At 37.4% G+C, this 22,055-nt stretch overlaps 1 protein-coding gene across 1 annotated transcript in view; it reads right to left on the reverse strand.

Moving 5' to 3' along the window:
• LOC126188013 (CAAX prenyl protease 2) overlaps positions 1 to 22,055 on the reverse strand; it is a 114,580-nt gene that overhangs the window by 18,156 nt on the left and 74,369 nt on the right. Inside the window, exon 5 of the mRNA XM_049929430.1 lies at positions 225 to 293. Coding sequence (XP_049785387.1) covers positions 225 to 293 — 69 coding nt within the window. The remainder of the gene's footprint in view (positions 1 to 224; positions 294 to 22,055) is intronic.

Raw genomic sequence — 22,055 nt, forward strand, 5'->3', positions numbered from 1 at the left:
TCATCTTTACACAGTTTTACAATATTTTTTTATTTTTTTTGGCTACTATTCTAGGTTTTCTTCTTTAACCTCTTAATGCAACACACACAAAATATGCATTGTTTGGAGGGAAGACAAAGCTGTAACTAAATGTGACACATAAATCAGTGATCACTGTTGTGCCAAACTTACATTTTGTTGTTTACACTGTTAAATATGTCTGTAGAAACTGAGAAGTTACTTACAAGAAATCATCAATGCATGGCGAAGATCCAAACCAGTCTTCATTCTCTCCACCATATGGTGAAAGTGGGCTGGAAATAATTAGCAAAAACCAGTAAAGTCATGAGTCTAATCTAAATGCACCAACAGTATCTAGGGGGGAAAAAAGAAGAGGAACGTTACCTGCCCGCTCTCTCTCTGTTTTCGAATGTACCACATCTAAAAACATCACTGTCATTCTGCATACTTTTTTTTTAAACTGTTTAACTACATCATGTATCCTCACTCAGTACAATAACTTATTTACACCCATGAGTGTACAACGCATTTCAATGTCTCGTCGTTCTCAAAACAATGTTCCTAAAAATTTTCATTTAGCAATTGTAAATGGTAAAAAATCAAATGGTTCTATATGTCTGGGTTGTACAGCTGATGCAACAAAATCTGTCACATGCAATATTTACAATTTTATCTTTGGCTTTCACAAAAATATGTCATGTAATCTTGTACTGTCACACCAAAGAATATCAAATAATTCTTGTGGGCAATAAACTTATAAATTACGTCTATGAGTGTGAGGTGGACCAAATACACACACACACACACACACACAAACCTCTACATTTCTCATTTCTAGAGCAATTCTTCCATATACAGTCTCTTGGCCTTGAGTTCAAAGATGCAAATGAAGATCCGAATTTGTTAAAATATCTTTCATTCCAGTGTGTAAGAGTGCAAGAGTGCAAAATTGAATCAAAATTTTGCTTCTCCACTGTGCCCAAGCTTCTGAGTAACCCAGGTTTTCAGTAATTGAAATCATACCTCTTAGACATCAAAAGGCAAAGTTCATTTGTTATTTCCTGGCAATGATCATAAATAGTGCCACTGATGCCCTGATTATTTTTGTGGATGAATGTATTATGAAGACAGCAATTGGAAAGATTCCAAAAATTTATGATTTTTACTGTCCAGGTTTGTAGTTACGACACGTCACAACCAGTGCTGCACAAGGGGTGGTTTAGTAAAAAAGCCAAGTAATGAGATGCATAAGCACTGCTTCATTAGTTCGAAAGAGAAACTCTGTATGACTAAAATTCATTTATAAATATTATATTTTTGACAATGTATTCTTTTTTTATTTACATGTGAAGCTCTCGTTGTTTACAAAAATCTTTGCTGAATTATGGCTGAAACTAGTTGCAAATTAAAGAATAAATTAAACAGCAAATTACACTGTTACATTCAACATGTTGAAGAGGCTTTTCTAGCAGCCACTGAGAGAACAGAATGCAACCAACTGCAGATTGTGGTGCACGTTGGAACAAATGATGCCTGTCACCTGGGCTCCGAGGTCATACTTGGATTATTCTGGCAACTGGCAGAGAAGGTCGTGAAGACCAGCCTTGCACACGGAGTTTCATGGAAGCTCACAATTTGCAGCACTGTGCTCAAAACTGACTGCGGCTTCTTTGTTCTGAGTTGAGTAGAAGGACTAAACCAGAGACTTCAAAGGTTCTGTGATGAGCTAGGCCTCAACTTTCTGGAATTGCACCATAGGGGTTGAAAACTGTATGGTGCCCTAAAATGGGTCAAGTGTGCACTACACATCAGAGGTTGCTAACCAGGTAGCTGACTGTGTGTAGGATGCACACAATGTGTTTTTTTTTTACCCAGAAGTATCATAGTAAGAACAAAAGAAATGATTCCCACACATGAGAGTCTTTAAAATCCTAATGGTTAACTGCCGAAGCATTTATAGTGACGTGCCGGAGTTCGATGTGGTCTTGAAAAGCAGTTAAGTTCACCTAATACTAGGTCATCAGACCATGGTGTCCCAGTCTCTTTTTCTAATTTCCCTCTGACCAACGTTCCAAGCAAATATCTTTTGTCTGAATGTTTTTCTATCTGTAATGTCTGCCTGAGTTATGCTGGCTACTTTAAGATCCTTCTTAATTGTATCAATCCATTTTATTGGCTGTTTTGGCCTTACTTCTGTTTTCGTAGAATTCTACTATTTGTTTTGTCAACCTAGTGGGTGACATTCTTTTAATGTGGCCATAAAGTTTAAGTCTTCGTTTTCTCATGCCATCATGTATGTCTGCATATTCTTCTATTTCCTTATTACTTCTCAGCCTACGAGTTTCTCCATTAGTAATATTGGAGCCTAATATTTTTCTAATCTTTCTTTCTTGCTTTTGAATTTCTTCGATATCCCTCTTTCTATTTAAAATTAAAGTTTCTGCTCCATAAAGACATTCGGATTTGATTACAGTGCTGTAATGCCTAAGCTTCTATTCAGTTTATGGTCAACAATTCTTTTAAACTTTAGTTGCTCCTGCCCCGTGCTGGAAGTTTCAAGTTCCTCATTGAGATATGACACTACTTCTGTGTGTGTGTATATACGGTAAATATATTTAAAAACAAAGATGGTGTGACTTACCAAATGAAAGTGCTGGCAGGTCGACAGACACACAAACAAACACAAACATACACACGAAATCCAAGCTTTCGCAACCAACGGTTGCCTCGTCAGGAAAGAGGGAAGGAGAAGGAAAGACAAAAGGATATGGGTTTTAAGGGAGAGGGTAAGGAGTCATTCCAATCCCGGGAGCGGAAAGACTTACCTTAGGGGGAAAAAAGGACAGGTATACACTCGCACACACACACACATATCCATCCACACATACACAGACACAAGCAGACATTTGTCTGCTTGTGTCTGTGTATGTGTGGATGGATGTGTGTGTGTGTGTGTGCGAGTGTATACCTGTCCTTTTTTCCCCCTAAGGTAAGTCTTTCCGCTCCCGGGATTGGAATGACTCCTTACCCTCTCCCTTAAAACCCATATCCTTTTGTCTTTCCTTCTCCTTTCCTCTTTCCTGACGAGGCAACCGTTGGTTGCGAAAGCTTGGATTTCGTGTGTATGTTTGTGTTTGTTTGTGTGTCTGTCGACCTGCCAGCACTTTCATTTGGTAAGTCACATCATCTTTGTTTTTAAATATATTTTTCCTTCGTGGAATGTTTCCTTCTATTATAACTGTATATACGGTAAACTAGATAAAAAATCAGTAGTGTCATATCTCAATGAGTAACATGAAACTTCCAGCACAGGGCAGGAGAAACTCAAGTTTAAGAGAATAGTTGACCATACACTGAATAGATAAGTACCCAGCAGAACAGTCACAATGGGAGGGACCCCCTATGGTACACAGTCACTGTAAAGAAACTTCTAAAGAAAGACTACTGCAAAATAGGTGCAAAACAAATCATAGGACTATAGATAGAAAGATGATGAATGAAACATTTTTGGCTGTCAAGAGACCAATGCTTGAAGCATTCAATGACTACTGTACCACAGTACTGACAAATGATCTTTCAAAAAAATAAATAAATAAATAAATAAATAAATAAATTCTAGTTGTATGTAAAGGCTGTTACTGGCACCGAAGTTAGTGTCCAGTGTCTAGCAAATGTGACAGGATCTAAAACTGAAGGTAGCATAGCAAAAGCTGAAATGCTTAACTCAGTATTCGAATGTTCCTTTACAAAGGAAAACACAGGAATTGCTCGAATTTAATCTTTATGCCACTGAAAAAATGAGTGAAATAAGCATGTGTCAGTGACGTTGAGAAACAGATGAAATCATTGAAATTGAACAGAGCTCCAGGGACCAATCGAGGCCTTTCAGAATCTACACTTAATTTGCGGCTGAGTTAGTTCCTCTGTTAACTATAATCAACCGTAGATCCTTTGAATGAAAAACTATGCCCAATAGTTGGAAGAAAGCACATGTCACACCCATCTACAAGAAGGGTAGTAGAAGTGATCCACATAACTACTGTTCAATATCCTTGACATCAATTTGTTGCAGAACCTTAGAACAGGTTCCAAGCTCAAACATAATGAGGTATCTCTAGCAGAATGACCTCCTCCATGCCAACTAACATGGATTGTGAAGACATCAATCATGTGAAACACAATTCACACTTTTCTCACACAACATACTGAAAGCCATGGATCAAGACAGTATAGAAAGATGCAGTATTTCTTGATTTCCAAAAAGCATGTGACTCAGTACCACAACCAAACTTATAGTCAAAAGTACTAGCATAAGGGGTATCAACTGAAATTTGTGACTAGATTGAGGACTTTTTGGTAGGGAGGATGCAGCATATTGAAGAGCCATTCTCAGAATCATCTTGTGGTATTGCAGTTCTTCTTATTATGTCCGTGCTTGTGTAGCAGACTAGCTACCAACATAAATATCCAATAGCATCATGTAAGGTATGTAAACATCCACTCTTTGGTCAATTAGGCTATAATTAGAATTTTAGACATAACATTATAACAACACACAGTGCATCAGGTTGTTAATAAATATCTCTGTGAACTATGAACAAATGATGTATAATATTTTACAACAATTATTCATTCACAATTTTAAATATTATGTACCAAAAGGTTCACTAAATGTTAATACGTAACAACAATTTTACAGTAATAAAATAAAAACCCACTGAAGATAGCATAAAAGTGCTGAAAGTGGTCTGGGTAAAACAAAACTGGAAAGCTGTCTTGCAGAAGGCGGAATTCCTCATCCTATTGTTATATACAGATGTAGATATAACTTTGGGTGTGCCTTGGGGAAATGTGTTGGGACCCTCGTTGTTCATGTTGTATATTAATGACCTTGCAGGCAATATTAACAGTAACCTCTAACTTCTTGCAGATGATGCAGTTCTCTACAATTAAGTGCTGTCTGAAGGAAGCTGTATAAACATTCAGCGAGATCAAATGTAAAATTGTTCCTTTAAAAAAGGTTTCTATTGACTATAAAAACCTGGGTGTAATGTTTGTAGCGATACGAAATGGAATGATCACACAGGCTCTGTCGTGGGTAAAGCAGATGTACACTTCAGTTTAGTGGTAGAATACTGGAGAAGTGCGACAGTCTACAAAGGAAATTGCTTACAAATCACTCATGTGACCCATTGTAGAATATTGCTCAAATTAGCGGGATCCGTACCAAATAGGATTAATAGGGGATATTGAATGTATAAAGAGAAGGATAGCATGAATGATTACAGGTTTGTCTGACTTGGTGGAGAGTGTCACAGAAATTCTGAAGAGACTGAACTGGCAGACTCCTGAATATACAGAAACTGTCCCAAGAAAGTCTACAAAGTTTCACGAACCGGCTTTAAATAACGACTCTAGAAATACACTACAGATCCCTACATATAAGGATTGTGAGGACAAGATCAGAATAATTACAGCATGCAGAGAGGCAGTCAAACAATAAACATGAATGGACCTGGAAGAAATCTTAATTAGTGGTACAGTGGGACATATCCTCTGCCATGCACTTCATGGTGGTTTGCAGAGTGTAGATGTAGATGTCTCACACACACACACACACACACACACACACACACACACACACACACACACACACACTTCCTTCTTTCTACTCTAGGTATGAGGTGGCCAACAGTTTTAAAAAGAATACTGTTTCTCATCTCAAAGCTGTATGTTCTTTATTTTGAGTACTTATAAATACATCACATCATCTAAGAGTGTGTGTGGTGTGTGTGTGTGGGGGGGGGGGGGGGGAGTTTATAGGCATGCAACTTTACAAATATTAAAAGAGACAGATGTGGAGAAAATTGCTAAAAATGTTATCACACAGTGGGGAGTAAAACTACAAAATGACACTCACCCACTCGCACTGACCCACACAATCACTTTATCTTACATGCCATAAGACATTGGAGAAAGGGCGAAAAGTGCTACACCTGGGATTATGACATCATTCCATCTCACTTTAACGCACCTCTCAACCTAACCCTATCAGATTTCTTTCAACTTTGGTGCATTCAATGACCCAGATAAGAGATGGAAAAATACCAATTTGCAGATGTGCATTACAGCTGTGAAGAAAGTTACATGTCTGGGAAGTTTGGAATTTGTGCAAAATTTACATGCCTATGTCACAACCTAAATGACTGTATTTCTGGTTCTAATTCAGTTACAGTGATGAAAATGGTACCATTGGAAAGCTAACGAATAGACCTTTATGTTGATACTCCACATGACAGGTTTCTGAGAATTTTCATACTAAAGGTCATTGACCTTGAATATCTCAAAACACCCCATCTTCAATTTTTTTGAAAAAAATGTATTTAATCGCTCCAGTATGTTACTATAAATATGGTAAATATCAAGATGGCACACCAAAGACATCATGCACAAAAAATTATTTTGTCAACTAAAGTACATCATCAACATGCAGTAAGCAGCTATGTATCCAGTTTGTTCTGTAATGCCAGCCAATAGCAGTTACTTTTATTCAGACCAGTTCTTTAATATTCCTAGCTGTGAACAGTCAACGAGAGCACTTTTATTTCAACCAATCAACATTAGCCTGTTTTACTAAACAGCCAATCAGAGAAACTCTTATTTCAACTAGTCACCATTAGTCCACTGATCTCTACATATTACGCAAATTTTGTTTCGTATGTTTTATGGCTGTGGCTCGTTTAACAAAGTGAAGTGTATATGTGTCGTAAGGTAATATTTAGTAAAAAATGGATTTCAAGGCAAAATTTTATTGTTGCGCAATCCATTTAGGGAAAAAGGTCATGCAAGAGTGCAGAAGAATTTAAGGAATGTTCAGGAGTGGATGATAAACAAATATCCTAATGTATTGTTAAGTGGGAAAATTTGCAGTAAATGTAGAAAAAAATATCACAAAACCCAACAATCACTGCAGATGTTGCCTCAGTTGTGCCAGGTACTTCCAGAGTAGCATCTGATCTGGCACTCGATGCTTTAAATAGTAGCCTTCAGTATTTATGTGAATCTCCTGTGAAGAAAAAGAGGCTTCAGATTGAGAAAAAGTACCCAAAGCAAAAACTGAAAGAAATAGCCTCTGTGTTGGAGCATACTTATGTGGCACAACCGGAAAAAGAAGAGAGCTGAAAGATGAGTTTCACAATTCAGACCTATGTGCGACAAAACACAAATTCTAACTATACTTTCAAAGAGTTAGAATATAAGGAAAACTATGAAAGAATTTTCTGCTTCAGATTACATGGTACGGAGAGCAAAACAGTTAGTAGCAGAACATGGTATATTAGTGACACCAAATCCAACCACTAACAAAGAGTGAAGTATACACATTACCATCATACAAGCACTGTGTAGCATTCGTTAAATGTAATCCTGCACTACCAGCATGTTTCTTAGGTTCATGTCCCTATTGTCCAGGCGTGACAAGATTAATTGATTATCTGTATGGTCTGTTTTGGTAAGAACTGCATTTACGAAATTGCATGTAATTGTTGGTTAACTATACGCAGGAAGTTCTAGAGGCTATAACAAAGTCAACAGATGATTTCATTGAGGTGTTTGCATTGGGGTTACAACAGCTCCTACTGCACTCATTTATCTCCCAGCAGCAGTCACATTTCTGTAAAATCACTAAAGGTGGTCTCAAAGTAAACGAGTTTCTTGTTCTTTGTGACTTTGCAGAAAATTACTCTTTCACCACTCAGATTAGATTAGATTAGATTAGATTAATACTAGTTCCATGGATCATGAATACGATATTTCGTAATGATGTGGAACGAGTCGAATTTTCCAATACATGACATAATTAGGTTAATTTAACAACATACTTAAGTTAATATAACAACTTTATTTTTTTTGTGTGTTTTTTTTTATTTTTATGTATTTTTATTTTTTTTATTTTTTATTATTTTTTTTTATAATTTTTTTCTTAATTTATATCAAAAAATTCCTCTATGGAGTAGAAGGAGTTGTCATTCAGAAATTCTTTTAATTTCTTCTTAAATACTTGTTGGTTATCTGTCAGACTTTTGATACTATTTGGTAAGTGACCAAAGACTTTAGTGCCAGTATAATTCACCCCTTTCTGTGCCAAAGTTAGATTTAATCTTGAATAGTGAAGATCGTCCTTTCTCCTAGTATTGTAGTTATGCACACTGCTATTACTTTTGAATTGGGTTTGGTTGTTGATAACAAATTTCATAAGAGAGTATATATACTGAGAAGCTACTGTGAATATCCCTAGATCCTTAAATAAATGTCTGCAGGATGATCTTGGGTGGACTCCAGCTATTATTCTGATTACACGCTTTTGTGCAATAAATACTTTATTCCTCAGTGATGAATTACCCCAAAATATGATGCCATATGAAAGCAATGAGTGAAAATAGGCGTAGTAAGCTAATTTACTAAGATGTTTATCACCAAAATTTGCAATGACCCTTATTGCATAAGTAGCTGAACTCAAACGTTTCAGCAGATCATCAATGTGTTTCTTCCAATTTAATCTCTCATCAATGGACATACCTAAAAATTTGGAATATTCTACCTTAGCTATATGCTTCTGATTAAGGTCTATATTTATTAATGGCGTCATACCATTCACTGTACGGAACTGTATGTACTGTGTCTTATCAAAATTCAGTGAGAGTCCGTTTACAAGGAACCACTTAGTAATTTTCTGAAAGACAGTATTGACAATTTCATCAGATAATTCTTGTTTCTCAGGTGTGATTACTATACTTGTATCATCAGCAAAGAGAACTAACTTTGCCTCTTCATGAATATAGAATGGCAAGTCATTAATATATAATAAGAACAACTCAGGATAAGGTACACGGATTCCACTGGAATAATTCACAGGCTACAGTTCACCCATTTGTAGCTTACTACAGAGACTCGAGCACTAATGAAATACGACATGTATCATATGTGGAAATATCTGACTGCCTTCAGCATGATACGGTTTGTGTTTATCCTTTCCAGACAAATTTCATCAGTTTCATAAAATGTCAGTTTCACAATCCAAAGCACATTTATTACTTTTCAGATTGATGTCTGGGGTACAACAGTAGAACTGCAACTCCACTACATAGCTACTCCTCGCAGCAGCTTCCCCCGGTATATGGCATGTGATTATATACAATCTGTCTATAGGTCAGAGCCGGTGTGATGTGACAATGTCACATGTCTGGGGTGGGGGAAGCTACACCCTGCCGGTGGATCAGGGCTCAGAAAAACTCTCCCCACACTGGGGGCTCGGACCCTCATTACTCTTCCGAGTAATATATCGAGGAGCGCACTTAGCCATTGCCCCGAGTCTTTGCGACTGCGAGTGCAACGCCCACGGGGACCGACATAGACGGGGCGCCTCCTAGCTGATCGCTCAGCATCGGAGCTACCCAATACAAAATCAGAAAGAACTTTATGAATCTGTCCAACCATCAAGAAGATTTTGATGTTACAGCGGAATGGCATTTTTTTTTTGCTACAACGCATGGCAAAGGACCTCGTGATGGGGTAGCAGGGACTGTAAAGAGATTAGCAAGACTTGCCAGCCTCTAGCGACCTTACGAAAATCATATTTTGACATCATGACAGTTGTTTGAGTGGTGCAAGGAAAATATTCCTTCATGTGTCTTCCATTATACATTGGTTTCCCATCATGCTGAAGATAAGACCAAGCTGAAACAACATTTCAAAAATACAAGGACGATTCCAGGTACCCATAAGTTTAATTGTGTAATACCTGTTTACAAAGGTTTAGTAAAGACAAAGACATATTCTGCTTCTTTAGTGAGTAGAGAAGAGCCAGTAATTGCTATGGTGAATGAAATGCTGTTAACAAATATACATGGATTTGTTGCCTGTATGTGTGACAGTCATTGGTGGGTTGCATATGTCTTACTAACATGTGAAGAAACAGATGAAGTAAAGGTCAACTTCTCGCACTCACATGGACCATCTCCGTCATTTGAGTTTCCTGTCAAACCAGACACTTGTGTCATCAGAAAATGTGACATTATCACAAGAGTGGATCCAGTGACACCAACTGGAAGGACATACAATCTCCCTGCATCAGATCTGGTGAACATTAACAATTTAGTTGGAGAATTGTGAGAAGAGATCTAATAACTTTTCATTGTCTTTTCATTACAACTGTAATGTAAATAATGTAATGTAAATAATTCATAATACCACTATAATAATGTAAACCATATTTTTATACAATATTACTTGTGGATTGTACTTTATCATAATTTTTGTTTCATATATGTGTGTTACCTTCATTTCGGTAGTGTATTGATGCAGACAAAATAATTTTTTGTGCATAATGCCTTTGGTGTGCCATCTTGATATTTATCATATTTATAGTAACATACTGGAGCAATTAAATACTTTTTTTTTTCAAAAAAATTGAAGATGGGGTGTTTTGAGATATTCAAGGTCAAAGTCCAAGGTCAAGGACCTTCAGTATGAAAATTCTCAGAAACTTGCCATACAGCATATCAATGTAAAGGTCTATTCATTAGCTTTCCAATGGTACCATTTTCATTACTGTAACTGTATTAGAACCAGAATTACAGTCACTTATGTTGTGACAGATGCATGTAAATTGCATTTTTTGCTAGTCAAGGTGATACACAAGTCTTCAAAATCAACTGAGCAGAAGGTGAAGAGGGAGTATATGTACAATAAAATGTGTTCAGGAATTTCTAACATGACTATTGCTGATGTTAACAGTTTGCCCTGAAGATGACTGTTATTTCATATTGAAAGTCTTCCTACAATAGGTTGCATCAGAAAGAAATAGCAAAATAAAGGACACGGTTCTCTGGAATGTTGGTACGGTAATGATTGTTACAGAATGTTTCAGAAATTGGTAATCCAACAAACAATGGAAGATTTCTAATAATCTAGTTCTTGCTCCAAACCAGATAATGTTTTGCACACAATATTAAACGAAATAGTGTTTCACAGGAAGAGAACTGGAAGTAAACAAAAAAAATTCTGGTAGAAGGAACTGATTTAACTGACTTGCAGAGCAAATAGTATACAAAATAGAGAACAAGGCTGTAAGTCTATTTAGACTAACAAAACAAGTACTATAGTACTTGAGAAATTGATTTGTTTCCATGAGCATTGGTCCTGTTGTTAGGTTGTGTACATTGAACAGTAAATACATACAGCAGGTTGTGTAACAGGAATGATGAAAAGAATTATGATGAAAAGAATTATGATGAAAAGAATTATGAAATTTTTTCGAACTGAATGCCACTACAATTGGCCTGTAACTAGTGAAACTTACACTAAGGTGACAAAAATCGTGAGATACCTCCAAATATAGTGTTGGATCTCCTTTTTCCTGGTGTAGTGCAGTGACTCGATGTGGCATGGGCTCAACAAGTTGTTGGAAGTGCCTACAGTAATATTGAGTCATGCTGCCTCTATAGCTGTCCATGATTGTGAAAGTGTTGCCAGTCAGGATTTTATGTGTGAACTAACTTGTCAATTATATCCCATGAATGTTCAATAGGATTCATGTCAGGCAATCTGGATGGCCAAATCAAATCATCCAGAATATTCTGCAAATCAATCGCAAACAGTTCTGGATCAATGACACGCCGAATTGTCATCCATAAAAATTCTGTCATTGTTTGGGAATATGAAGTACATGAATGGCTGCAAATGGTCTCCAAGTAGCTGAATATAACAATTTCCAGTCAATGATCAGCTCAGTTGGACAAGAGGACCAAGTCCATTCCACGTAAACACAGCCCACACCTGTGTGGAGCCATCACCAGCTTGCACATTGCCTTGATGACAACTTGGTTGCATGGCTTCTTCGCATCTGTGCCAAACTCGAACCCTACAATCGGCTCTTACCAACTGAAACCGGAACTCGTCTGGCCAGGCCACAGTTTTCCAGTCATCTAGGATCCAGCCTCTGTGATTGCGAGCCCAGGAGAGGTGCTGCAGGCAATGTCGTGCTGCTAGCAAAGGTACTCGCATCAGTCATCTGTTGCTATATCTCAATAAAGTCAAATTTAACCACACTGTCCTAATGGATACATTCATCATATGTCCAATATTGATTTCTGCATTTATTTCAAACAGTGTAGCTTGTCTGTTAGCACTGACAACTAGGCAAACGCTGTTGCTCTGCCATTAATTGACGGCTGTTGGCCACTGCATTGTCCATGGTGAAGGGTAGCGCATAAAAATATGGTATTCTTGGCACACACTTGACACTTTGGATCTTGGAATGTTGAATTCCGTAACAATTTCCGAAACGGTATGTCCCATTTGTCTTGCTCCAAACACCCCTCCATATCCAAAGTCTGTTAATTCCTGCTGTGTGGCCATAATCACAATGGAAATCTGAGTACAGTTGACAGCTCCGCCAGTGCACTGCCCTTTTATACCTTGTGTATGCTATACTACTGCCATATGCGTATGTGCATATTGCTATCCCATGACTTATGTTACCTCAGTATACGCTATTGTAGGGAGAGCCACCTGTGAAACAACACTTACTGTGTACCAGTTGTCATGTAAACAGTGATCAGCCCCCTACATTGGTATGACTACTATCAAGTTATCAGTTAGGATAAATGGACACAGACAGGGAGTGTATATTGCAACACATGATATCTTGTTGCAGAACATGTTCTACATCATGACAGGCATGACTTCAGTGTGTTTCACTGCTAATGCTGCCTGGATTCTTCCCTCAGACACAACATTCTCAGAACTCAGCAAAGTGCATACTGGCAGTGCAACATGTCCTTGGTTCTTACAGCCAACATGGCCCTAATTTACGTTAATTTTTTTTTTAAGAAGATTAGATGGGTAGATCACATAACTAATGAGGAGGTATTGAATAGAATTGGGGAGAAGAGAAATTTGTGGCACAACTTGACTAGAAGAAGTGATCGGTTGGTAGGACATATTCTGAGGCATTAAGGGATCACCAATTTAATATTGGAGGGTAAAAATCATAGAGGGAGACCAAGAGATGAATACACTAAACAGATTCAGAAGGATGTAGGTTGCAGTAGGTACTGGGAGATGAAGAAGCTTGCACACGATAGAGTAGCATGGAGAGATACGACAAACCAGTCTCTGGACTGAAGACCACAACAACAACATCCCCCCCCCCCCCCCACCAGTCTCAGCATTTCTTCTCAGAAACTATTCCTTTCTTCATTAACTTTTCATTTTCTATATCTTTTATTTTCTCAACTGTCTATTTTTCCCCACCACCCACCTCTGTCAAATATAATGTGTTCATCTTTCTGCTCTTATTAACTCTTGCACTACATTTTGTCAATAATCTCTATCTTTCTTATTACCTTATCTCCCGCATTTAAGCTCTCAGGTTTTCAAATCTTATTCGGTGCAGTCCCCCTCAGTCTTTCCTTCTAATCCCATCTGCTAAGTCTCTCCCGATCCACGATTTTGGGCAACTTTTCCAATCTCTCCTCACTTCCTGAACCTCACCAGTTCTTTTCCTTCATCCCTCTTCCTTCCCCTTCAACCTTTCTGCCAGGAGGAGGACCCACCGGTACTGAAAGCTTGCATATTTCTTTAACCTTTTTATGCATTTTCTCCTGCCGCCACTATGTAAGCATTTTTTTTATCTATACGATCATATTATATTAACATTAATTTCAATTTTGACATCTGAAATGAAGCTGTACCTTTGTGATACTTCTTCAATAGCAGATGACAATACCTCTGTGTCAAATGAACCATTCAATACTATTTACATTCTGATGATGTTTCTTTGAAATTTGCTTATCTTATATTCTAAAAGGGAACCTTCGGGATTATTATGCTATTTGGTCAACTGTATACAATATTTCATTTATATTTTTATATTTCCTGTTATGTGCTTGGAATATATTTTTTCACTTTCACTTTATCTCTGACAATGTTAATTAGTCTATAAAATCAGATTTGTTCTTTTTGCTAGATACTGACAAATAATCTTACTTTTGGCAATACAAAAGTAATTAATAATGTGCTATAGAAATTACATTTAAGATTAGATAATATTCATTCTCTAGAAAATATGTTTGTGTTTGAACAACATCTCCTAAATAAACTTATCACAATCTCATCTCACATACTCTTTGTCCTGAGAAAAGGTAATATCTTTGTCAACTTAGAAATAACTAGACTTAGAGATTGTATGAGGGGGTGGAGGAGACTGGACATGGTGACAAGTCTGGGTCTTGCCTCCTCGTTTAACTATGTGACATGCATTATTAAAACCTAAGAGACATCTAGAATATACTAACATATTTTTATGGATCTTAGTACTTTGAAGAATATTATGAAGCAGGTTTGTACTGAACATACAGCTGTATCTTGTTTGAATTTAATGTAGATTTGATCCATCAATGTACAGCTTTTCCTCCATGATAGTGGTTGCTAAAACTGAAACTGGTTGAGAACAATTGTATATTAAGTACAGCTGGTGGCTCAAAACGCTATTCTTCATAAAATGAAATGTTTGAGTTGTTGCTAATAATACTGTGTTGTGGTTTTAATTGTACAACTATAACTTAAACCTTAGCTAGTGTGGATTAAGCTTGAAAGTTCATAAAAAGGAAGAAATATTGTTGGAGTTACTTGCATGATATAATTTCTGCACTTACAAGGAGACTTTCCAGTCTTGGAAATTCAGTTCGGGATGAGACTTTGCAGGCTGGTAGTATACCTCAAGGGGTGTCCACTCATAGAAGTCTTAAAGCGCACTATCCAGAAAACTCCAAGAAAAAAGGCTCTAAAATTTTTAGCATAGCTCATATGCACCTCATATATGGTTGAAGTAGCATTCCCGCATACAGGTGAAATAGCTGTCAGTAACATGCTAGAATGTCATAAGGCTGATGTGGAACTTTATTTTATTTTGTTTTCTTAATTGTTTTAAAAATTATAACAACTTTTAAACACAGTTAAGAACCTAAGGTATTATAATTAAACAATAAATAATTTTATTTTGTTTGTGAAATGGCTGTCACATGCGACTTACACGCATCAATACTTTCATTTAAAACAATGAATAATTTCAAATGCATTTTTAATGGAAGTAAAGTATTAATTACTGTCATTACAATGTTATTACAAAATTAGGTGATATTATAAGCTATGGAAAGGTTATAAATATTCTTTTAAATTTGAGGAAACGGTGTCTCCATTGAAAAGTAGAGTATAGCTGTTGTCTACCATATATACACACACACACGCAGACAGTCAGGAAGTACTGAACTAATCGCGCAACGGGCCTGATCTGCTACGATGCCAGTTCATTCCTGCCTTTCGCAGAGATTGTAGAATTCTGTACTGTGAAATGTTACTGGAATTTTCACAATACTGTGAATTAAAAATGTTTGTCAATGAGGACATCACAAAGTAACAGAAGCTGTAGATTCATTATACAGTGAAGTGTCAAAGGTTATGTTAAAAGACGCAGTTGTTCATTACGAAAGCTTGCTTGCTGCAAATAATTTGATTGCATTGGAATCTTCAATGACAATTTCTCATGAAGCATTCTTGCTGGGTGACGAAATTTACAGACGTACTATGGACATGGTGGCTGAAATAATACTTGTGACTGATGATGAACTTGCTCATGAAAATTAAAACTGTGAAGATGAACTTTTCCAAAAGTTTGAAGACCACAGCTCACCAGATGAATATGAACCAGAAGAGAAATGTACGGTCTTTCTTTGGATTACAAATTAATGTTGTTAATATGGCAAATGCTCACCCCATGTGGAAACTACAAACATTACAAAAAGAATGATGCAGCCGATTAAGAAAGAAGGAATATTTATCCCAAAGGGAAGAAGAAATAAAAAAAGGAGGCAATCAATTTGATAAGTATGCAGCAATCAGTTCCTGGATGTGTGATCATTTTGTTGAAGCCTGACAGAATTATGCGCAAGTGACTTACATGCAGTTTACAACAGTGGGCTTTAGCAGCAGCACAACCGTTTACACATTTTGAACTCAAGACTTCTGACAGGTGGGTTCATAGATTAAAAATAAGCACAGAATTCATCAGTGAAAAGTAACAAAATTTGTTTCAAGAAAAGAAACAGCGATGATCGAAGAAACCTTGGCTGCTGCAGCCACTTTTCGAACCCACACATTAAAATTGATACTGAATTTCTACATCTGCGTGATTACTCTGCTATTCACAATAAAGTGCCTGGCAGAGGGTTCAAGATGTCTCTCTTCTGTTCCACTCTCGAACGGCGTGCAGGAAAAATGAGCACTTAAATTTTTCTGCGGGAGCCCTGATTTCTCTTGTTTTATCATGATGATCATTTTTCTCTATGTAGGTGTGTGTCAACAGAATGTTTTAGCATTCAGAGGATAAAACTGGTGATTGAAATTTCATGAGAAGATCCCATCGCAACGAAAAATGCATTTGTTTTAATGATTGCCACTCCAGTTCACGTATCATGTCCGTGCCACTCTCCCCTATTTCACAATAATACAAAACAAGTTGCCCTTCTTTGAACTTTTTCGATGTCATCCGTCATTCCCACCAGATGTGGATCCCACACCACACAGCAATACTCCATAATAGGACAGACAAGCATGGTGTAAGCAGTCTCTTTACTAGACCTGTTGCACCTTCTAAGTGTTCTTCCAATAAATCATAGTCTTTGGTTTGCTCTACCCACAACATTACCTATGTGATCATTCCAATTTAGGTTATTTGTAATTCTAATCCCCAAGCATTTAGTTGAATTTACAGCCTTAAGATTCGTGTGATTTATCGCGTAATTGAAATTTAGTGGATTTCTTTTAGTACTCATGTGAATAACTTCACACTTTTCTTTATTCAGGGTCAATTGCCACTTTTTGCACCATACAGATATCACATCTAAATCATTTTGTAATTCGTTTTGGTCATCTGATGACTTTACAATACAGTAAATGACAGCATCATCTGGAAACAATCTAAGATGGCTACTGAGATTTTCTCCTCTGTCACTAACATAGATCGAGAACAATAGAGGGAATGTCGGATATTACTTCTGTTTTACTCAAAGACTTTCCACCTATTACTACAAACTGTGACCTTTCTGACAGAAAATCATGAATCCAGCCGCACAACTGAGGCGATATTCCATAGGCATGCAGTTTGGTTAGAAGATGCTTGCGAGGAACGGTGTCAAAAGCCTTCTGGAAATCTAAAAATATGAATCAATTTGACTTCCCCTGTCAATAGCACTCATTACTTCATGAGTATAAAGAGTTAGTTGTGTTTCGCAAAAATGATATTTAATGAATCTGTGTTGACTATGTGTCAATAAATCGTTTTCTCCAAGGTACTTCAGTACTTCATAATGTTCGAATACAGTATATGTTCCAAACCCCTAGTGCAAATTGACGTTAGTGATATAGGCCTGTAGACTGATGACCTTAGCTGTTGAGTCCCATAGTGCTCAGAGCCATTTGAAGCATTTGATATAGGCCTGTAATTCAACAGATTACTCCTACTTCCCTTTTTGGTTATTGGTGTGACTTGAGCAATTTTCCAGTCTTTAGGTACGGATCTTTCTGTGAGTGAGCGGTTGTATATAACTGCTAAATATGGAGCTATTGTATCAGCCTACTCTGAGAGGAACCTGACTGGTATACAATCTGGACTGGAAGCCTTGCCTTTATTAAGTGATTTAAGCTGCTTCTATGTTTCTCATCTTGGCAGTTGTTCTTGATTGGAATTCAGGAATATTTACTTCATCTTCTTTGGTGAAGGAGTTTTCGAAAACCATGTTTAATAACTCTGCTTTATTTGCACTGTTATCAGTGACTTCACCGTTGTTATCGCGCAGTAAAGGTATTAATTGCATCTTGCCACTGGTGTGCTTTATGTATGACCAGAATCTCTCTGGGTTTTCTGCCGGATTTCGAAACAGAGTTTCATTGTGGAAATTATTGAAAGCATCTCACATTGAAGTACATGGTATATTTCAAAATTCTGCAAAAAATTGCCAGTCCGAGGATTTTATGTTCTTTTATATATGGCATGCTCTTTTCACTGCTTCTGCAACAGTGATTTGACCTGTTTTGTGTACCATGGGGGATCAGTACCATCACTTATTAATTTATGTGGTATATGACTCTCAACTGCTGTCGATACTATCTCTTTGAAATCATTCCACAACTTTTCTACGCTTACATGATCAGATCGGAAGTAGTGCAGACTGGGTCTTAAAATGGTGTTAAGAGCATTTTTATCAGCTTTTTTAAATAGCTATACTTTGTGTTTCTTTTTGATGGTTGAAGGTGTTATGGTATTCAGCCCAGCAGCTACTGCCTTGTGGCCACTAATCCCTGTATTCGTCATGATACTCACTATTTGTCGAGGATTATTTGTTGCTAAGAGGTCAAGTATGCTTTCGCAACCATTTACACTTCGAGTGGGCTCATGAATTAATTATTCAAAATAATTTTCTGAGAAAGCATTCAGTACAATTTTGGATGACGTTTTATGTCTGCTGCCAGCTTTGAACATATAATTTTTCCAGCATATTGAGGGTAGATTCAAGTCACCACCAACAATAATTGTATGAGTGGAACACCTATTTGAAATGAGACTCAAGTTTTCTTTGAACTGTTCAGCAACTATATCTTCTGAGTTGGGGGGTTGGTAAAAATGATCCAATTATTAGTTTAGTTTGATTGTCAAGTATAACCTCTACCCACACTATTTCGCATGAACTATCTACTTCAATTTCACTACAAGGCAAACTGCTTCTGACAGCAGTAAATACTCCACCAAACACTGTTAGATCGTTTGAAAAAATTTCTGCTGGACTAATTTCCGGCCTTAGCCAGCTTTCTGCACCTGTAACTATTTGAGCTTCAGTGCTTTTTATTAGGGGTTGGAGCTCTTGTTCTTTCCCAACACGGCTACGACAATTTACAACTACAACACCGATCGTTTCTACAACTAACTTACTGTGTTTTACCTGCCCCCTTTCAGACGGACACCCTTTCTGTGGTTCTCTGAGGCCCTCTAACATACAAAACCGCCCAGTCCATTCCACACAGCCCCTGTTACCCATGTAGCCACTTGCTGTGTGTATTGGACTCCTGACCTATTAAGCAGAACTCAGAAACCCACCACCCAATGGCGCAAGTCAAGGAATCTGCCGCCTACACAGTCACAGAACCGTCCGAGCCTCTGATTCAGACCCTCCACTCAGCTCTTCACCAAAGGACCACAGTCGGTTCTATCGATGATACTGCAGATGTGAGCCCCTTGGCAGCTATGTTCCTAAGGGGCCTCATTATGCGCCTAACGTTGGAGCTCCCAACTACCAGCAAACCCACCCTCTGTGAATGTCCAGACCTTGCGGGCCAAGGAGCTTCCTCTGGAACAGGGTGGTCAACTGCTTCTGGCTCAGAGACATTGTCAGCCACAGATAATGCCCAAAACATGTTCTCAGAAAGTTTTTCGCTGTCTGCCAGGATTTGGAATGATCTCCCACTCGACCACAGGTGAGGGATCAACCTCAGTGCAGGCAGTACCCAGGGCAGCCACAGTAGTGGACCGATCAGGGGACACGTGGGACGTGCTTGACATCCCTCGCATATCCGCATCTGACCCCGCACAGTTATGCCCCTTGGCAGCAGCCTCAAGCTGTGTGACGGAAGCCAACTCAGCCTGGAGCTGTGAGCAAAGGGTTGCCAACTCAGCTTGCATCTGTACACAGCAATCACAGTTCCTATCCCATTACTCTAGTCATGCCTGTTTGAAGCTCATAAAAATAAGTGACAAACTAACAGTGTACTTGGCTTATTAGCAACAGGAATTCGAAGTGCTCTCTCATTAACAGTCTAAACGACACTGAGCTTCACTAACCAAAACAAACAAAAGCCTGTATGATACGAGGGTTGATAACAACGGTGGTACTGTACACTACACTGTTATTAAAATAAAAGCTTGTGCCTAGTAAGCACTCGAACATGGAAGAAATTACAAAAATAATCTAGTAACTACACAGGTATCTGTAAGTAAGTCACTTCTCTTGGAAGCTTGTAAAAATATTTAACAAACAAACGGTGTATTCGTCTTATTAGCAGCAGGAGGTGCTCTGTCTCTGACGATCTATATGACTCTGAGCCAAAAAAAAAAAAAAAAAAAAAGCCTGTACAATATGAGGGTCGATATAAGGATCGTTAACAACGGTGGTACTGTAAGCTACACTGTTATTAAAATAAAAGCTTTGCCTAGTAAGCACTCGAACACACAAGAAATTACAAAAATAATCTAGCAACTACACAGGTATCTGTAAATAATAATAAAAAAAAAAAAATAAAGATTTTGTTATCAATGCTGACCAGACAGGTACTCATTGCAGGGCATTAAAAATTCATTTGCTCTCTATTTTTACGATTCTCTGACAAAATACTTCAGTTTTGGTTGTTTTTCCTTTCCAGGATGTCAGCATCAGTTGGAGTACAACAGCACTCTGGCTGTCAGAGGAAGCAAAGACCCGACGTGAATAAAGTGACACATACATATACCACTCAATATGCTCTCACTCTGGAATCATCCGAACTCAAGGGTGTGTGTGTGTGTGTGTGTGTGTGTGTGTGTGTGTGTGTGTACACACAGGAGGAAACCAGTAACTTTTGTCCCAGAGTTCCAAAAATATTGAAATAATACGAGAAAAATTAGAAAAATTATAGATACGTTGTCATAACATGTACCAAATCTGGGAATGAACTGTATAATGACTATCTCAATCAGTGTTTGAAGTCTTACGTGGGTGAAGGACAGTTTCTGTTAATTTTGACTCTTGGGGTGGACAAGCAAAGCCTGATTTATATGACAAAATCTTTCAAGACGTCAAGGAATCGCCAACATGTACAATTAAAGTGAAACGTACTCCACTTGTTCAACCATATGACATCTATTTTTATAGACAAGTAAAAAATCTGATAAAGCAAGTACAAATTGTGCTTATCTTACTGAAAATAATAGAGGAATAAATTTTTGTGAAGACTGTATAAAAATACAATCAACAGTCCATCATCAGCTGTCATTGTCAATTTTTAAGGAAATGATCCAATACGCCTGGTATGCTTCCAGGCTTTTTGATGAAAAAGAAGTTTTCAGGAAAGTCAACGAAGTATGTTTTTCAACAGATCTTTTAAAAAACATTGTTCCTATGAACGATCATCCTTCACATATTGTGCAAGATGCCAAAATATTTTGTGTTTTTCATGTTTTTATCACAATTATCATTCTGGTGCCTGCACATAAAATACAAAATTGACAAACATGATATTGAACAAACATTTATATAATTGAAACTCCATCCAGAATTTTGTGACAGTGGTAATTAATTTACCTCCATTGAAAATGAATGTGAAATTACTCAACTTTTTAAAAAGAAAATATTGATGAGTGTAATTCACATTTTAAGTAGCTGTGACAGCCATTTCAAAAAAACAAAATAAAATTATTTATGATTTAATTGATAATGCTTTAGGTAATTAACTTTATTTAACAGTTGTTATAATTTTTAAAACAATTACGCTACTGACTAAGCTACTTCACTTATCTTCTGCCACACTGCTTATGACCATAGATGAGGTGCGTATGAGCTATGTTTAAAACTTTAAGTGTCTCTCTCTCTCTCTCTCTCTCTCTCTCTCTCTCTCTCTCTCTCTCTCTTTTTATTTTTGTACACGAACTTAAATTTAAATTTTGCTGTAACTGTGCAAAGGGCCTGTAGACTGACCTGTCACAACTGTCAGGTTTTTAAACTATAACTTATGATTTCAATGGCATTATCAATGATGCTGATGGCAATGGTCGTGGTGAGTACAATGAAGATAATAGTTATGTAGAGCATGATTAGTAAATATTATTATCCCCCCCCCCCCATTTTTGTGTTTCACTCACGACATTATTTTCAGCCTGTGTTCAGTTTCTTTTGGATACAACATGTTACATG

The sequence above is a fragment of the Schistocerca cancellata genome, chromosome 5 (assembly GCF_023864275.1).
Source record: "Schistocerca cancellata isolate TAMUIC-IGC-003103 chromosome 5, iqSchCanc2.1, whole genome shotgun sequence".
Lineage (NCBI taxonomy): Eukaryota > Metazoa > Arthropoda > Insecta > Orthoptera > Acrididae > Schistocerca > Schistocerca cancellata.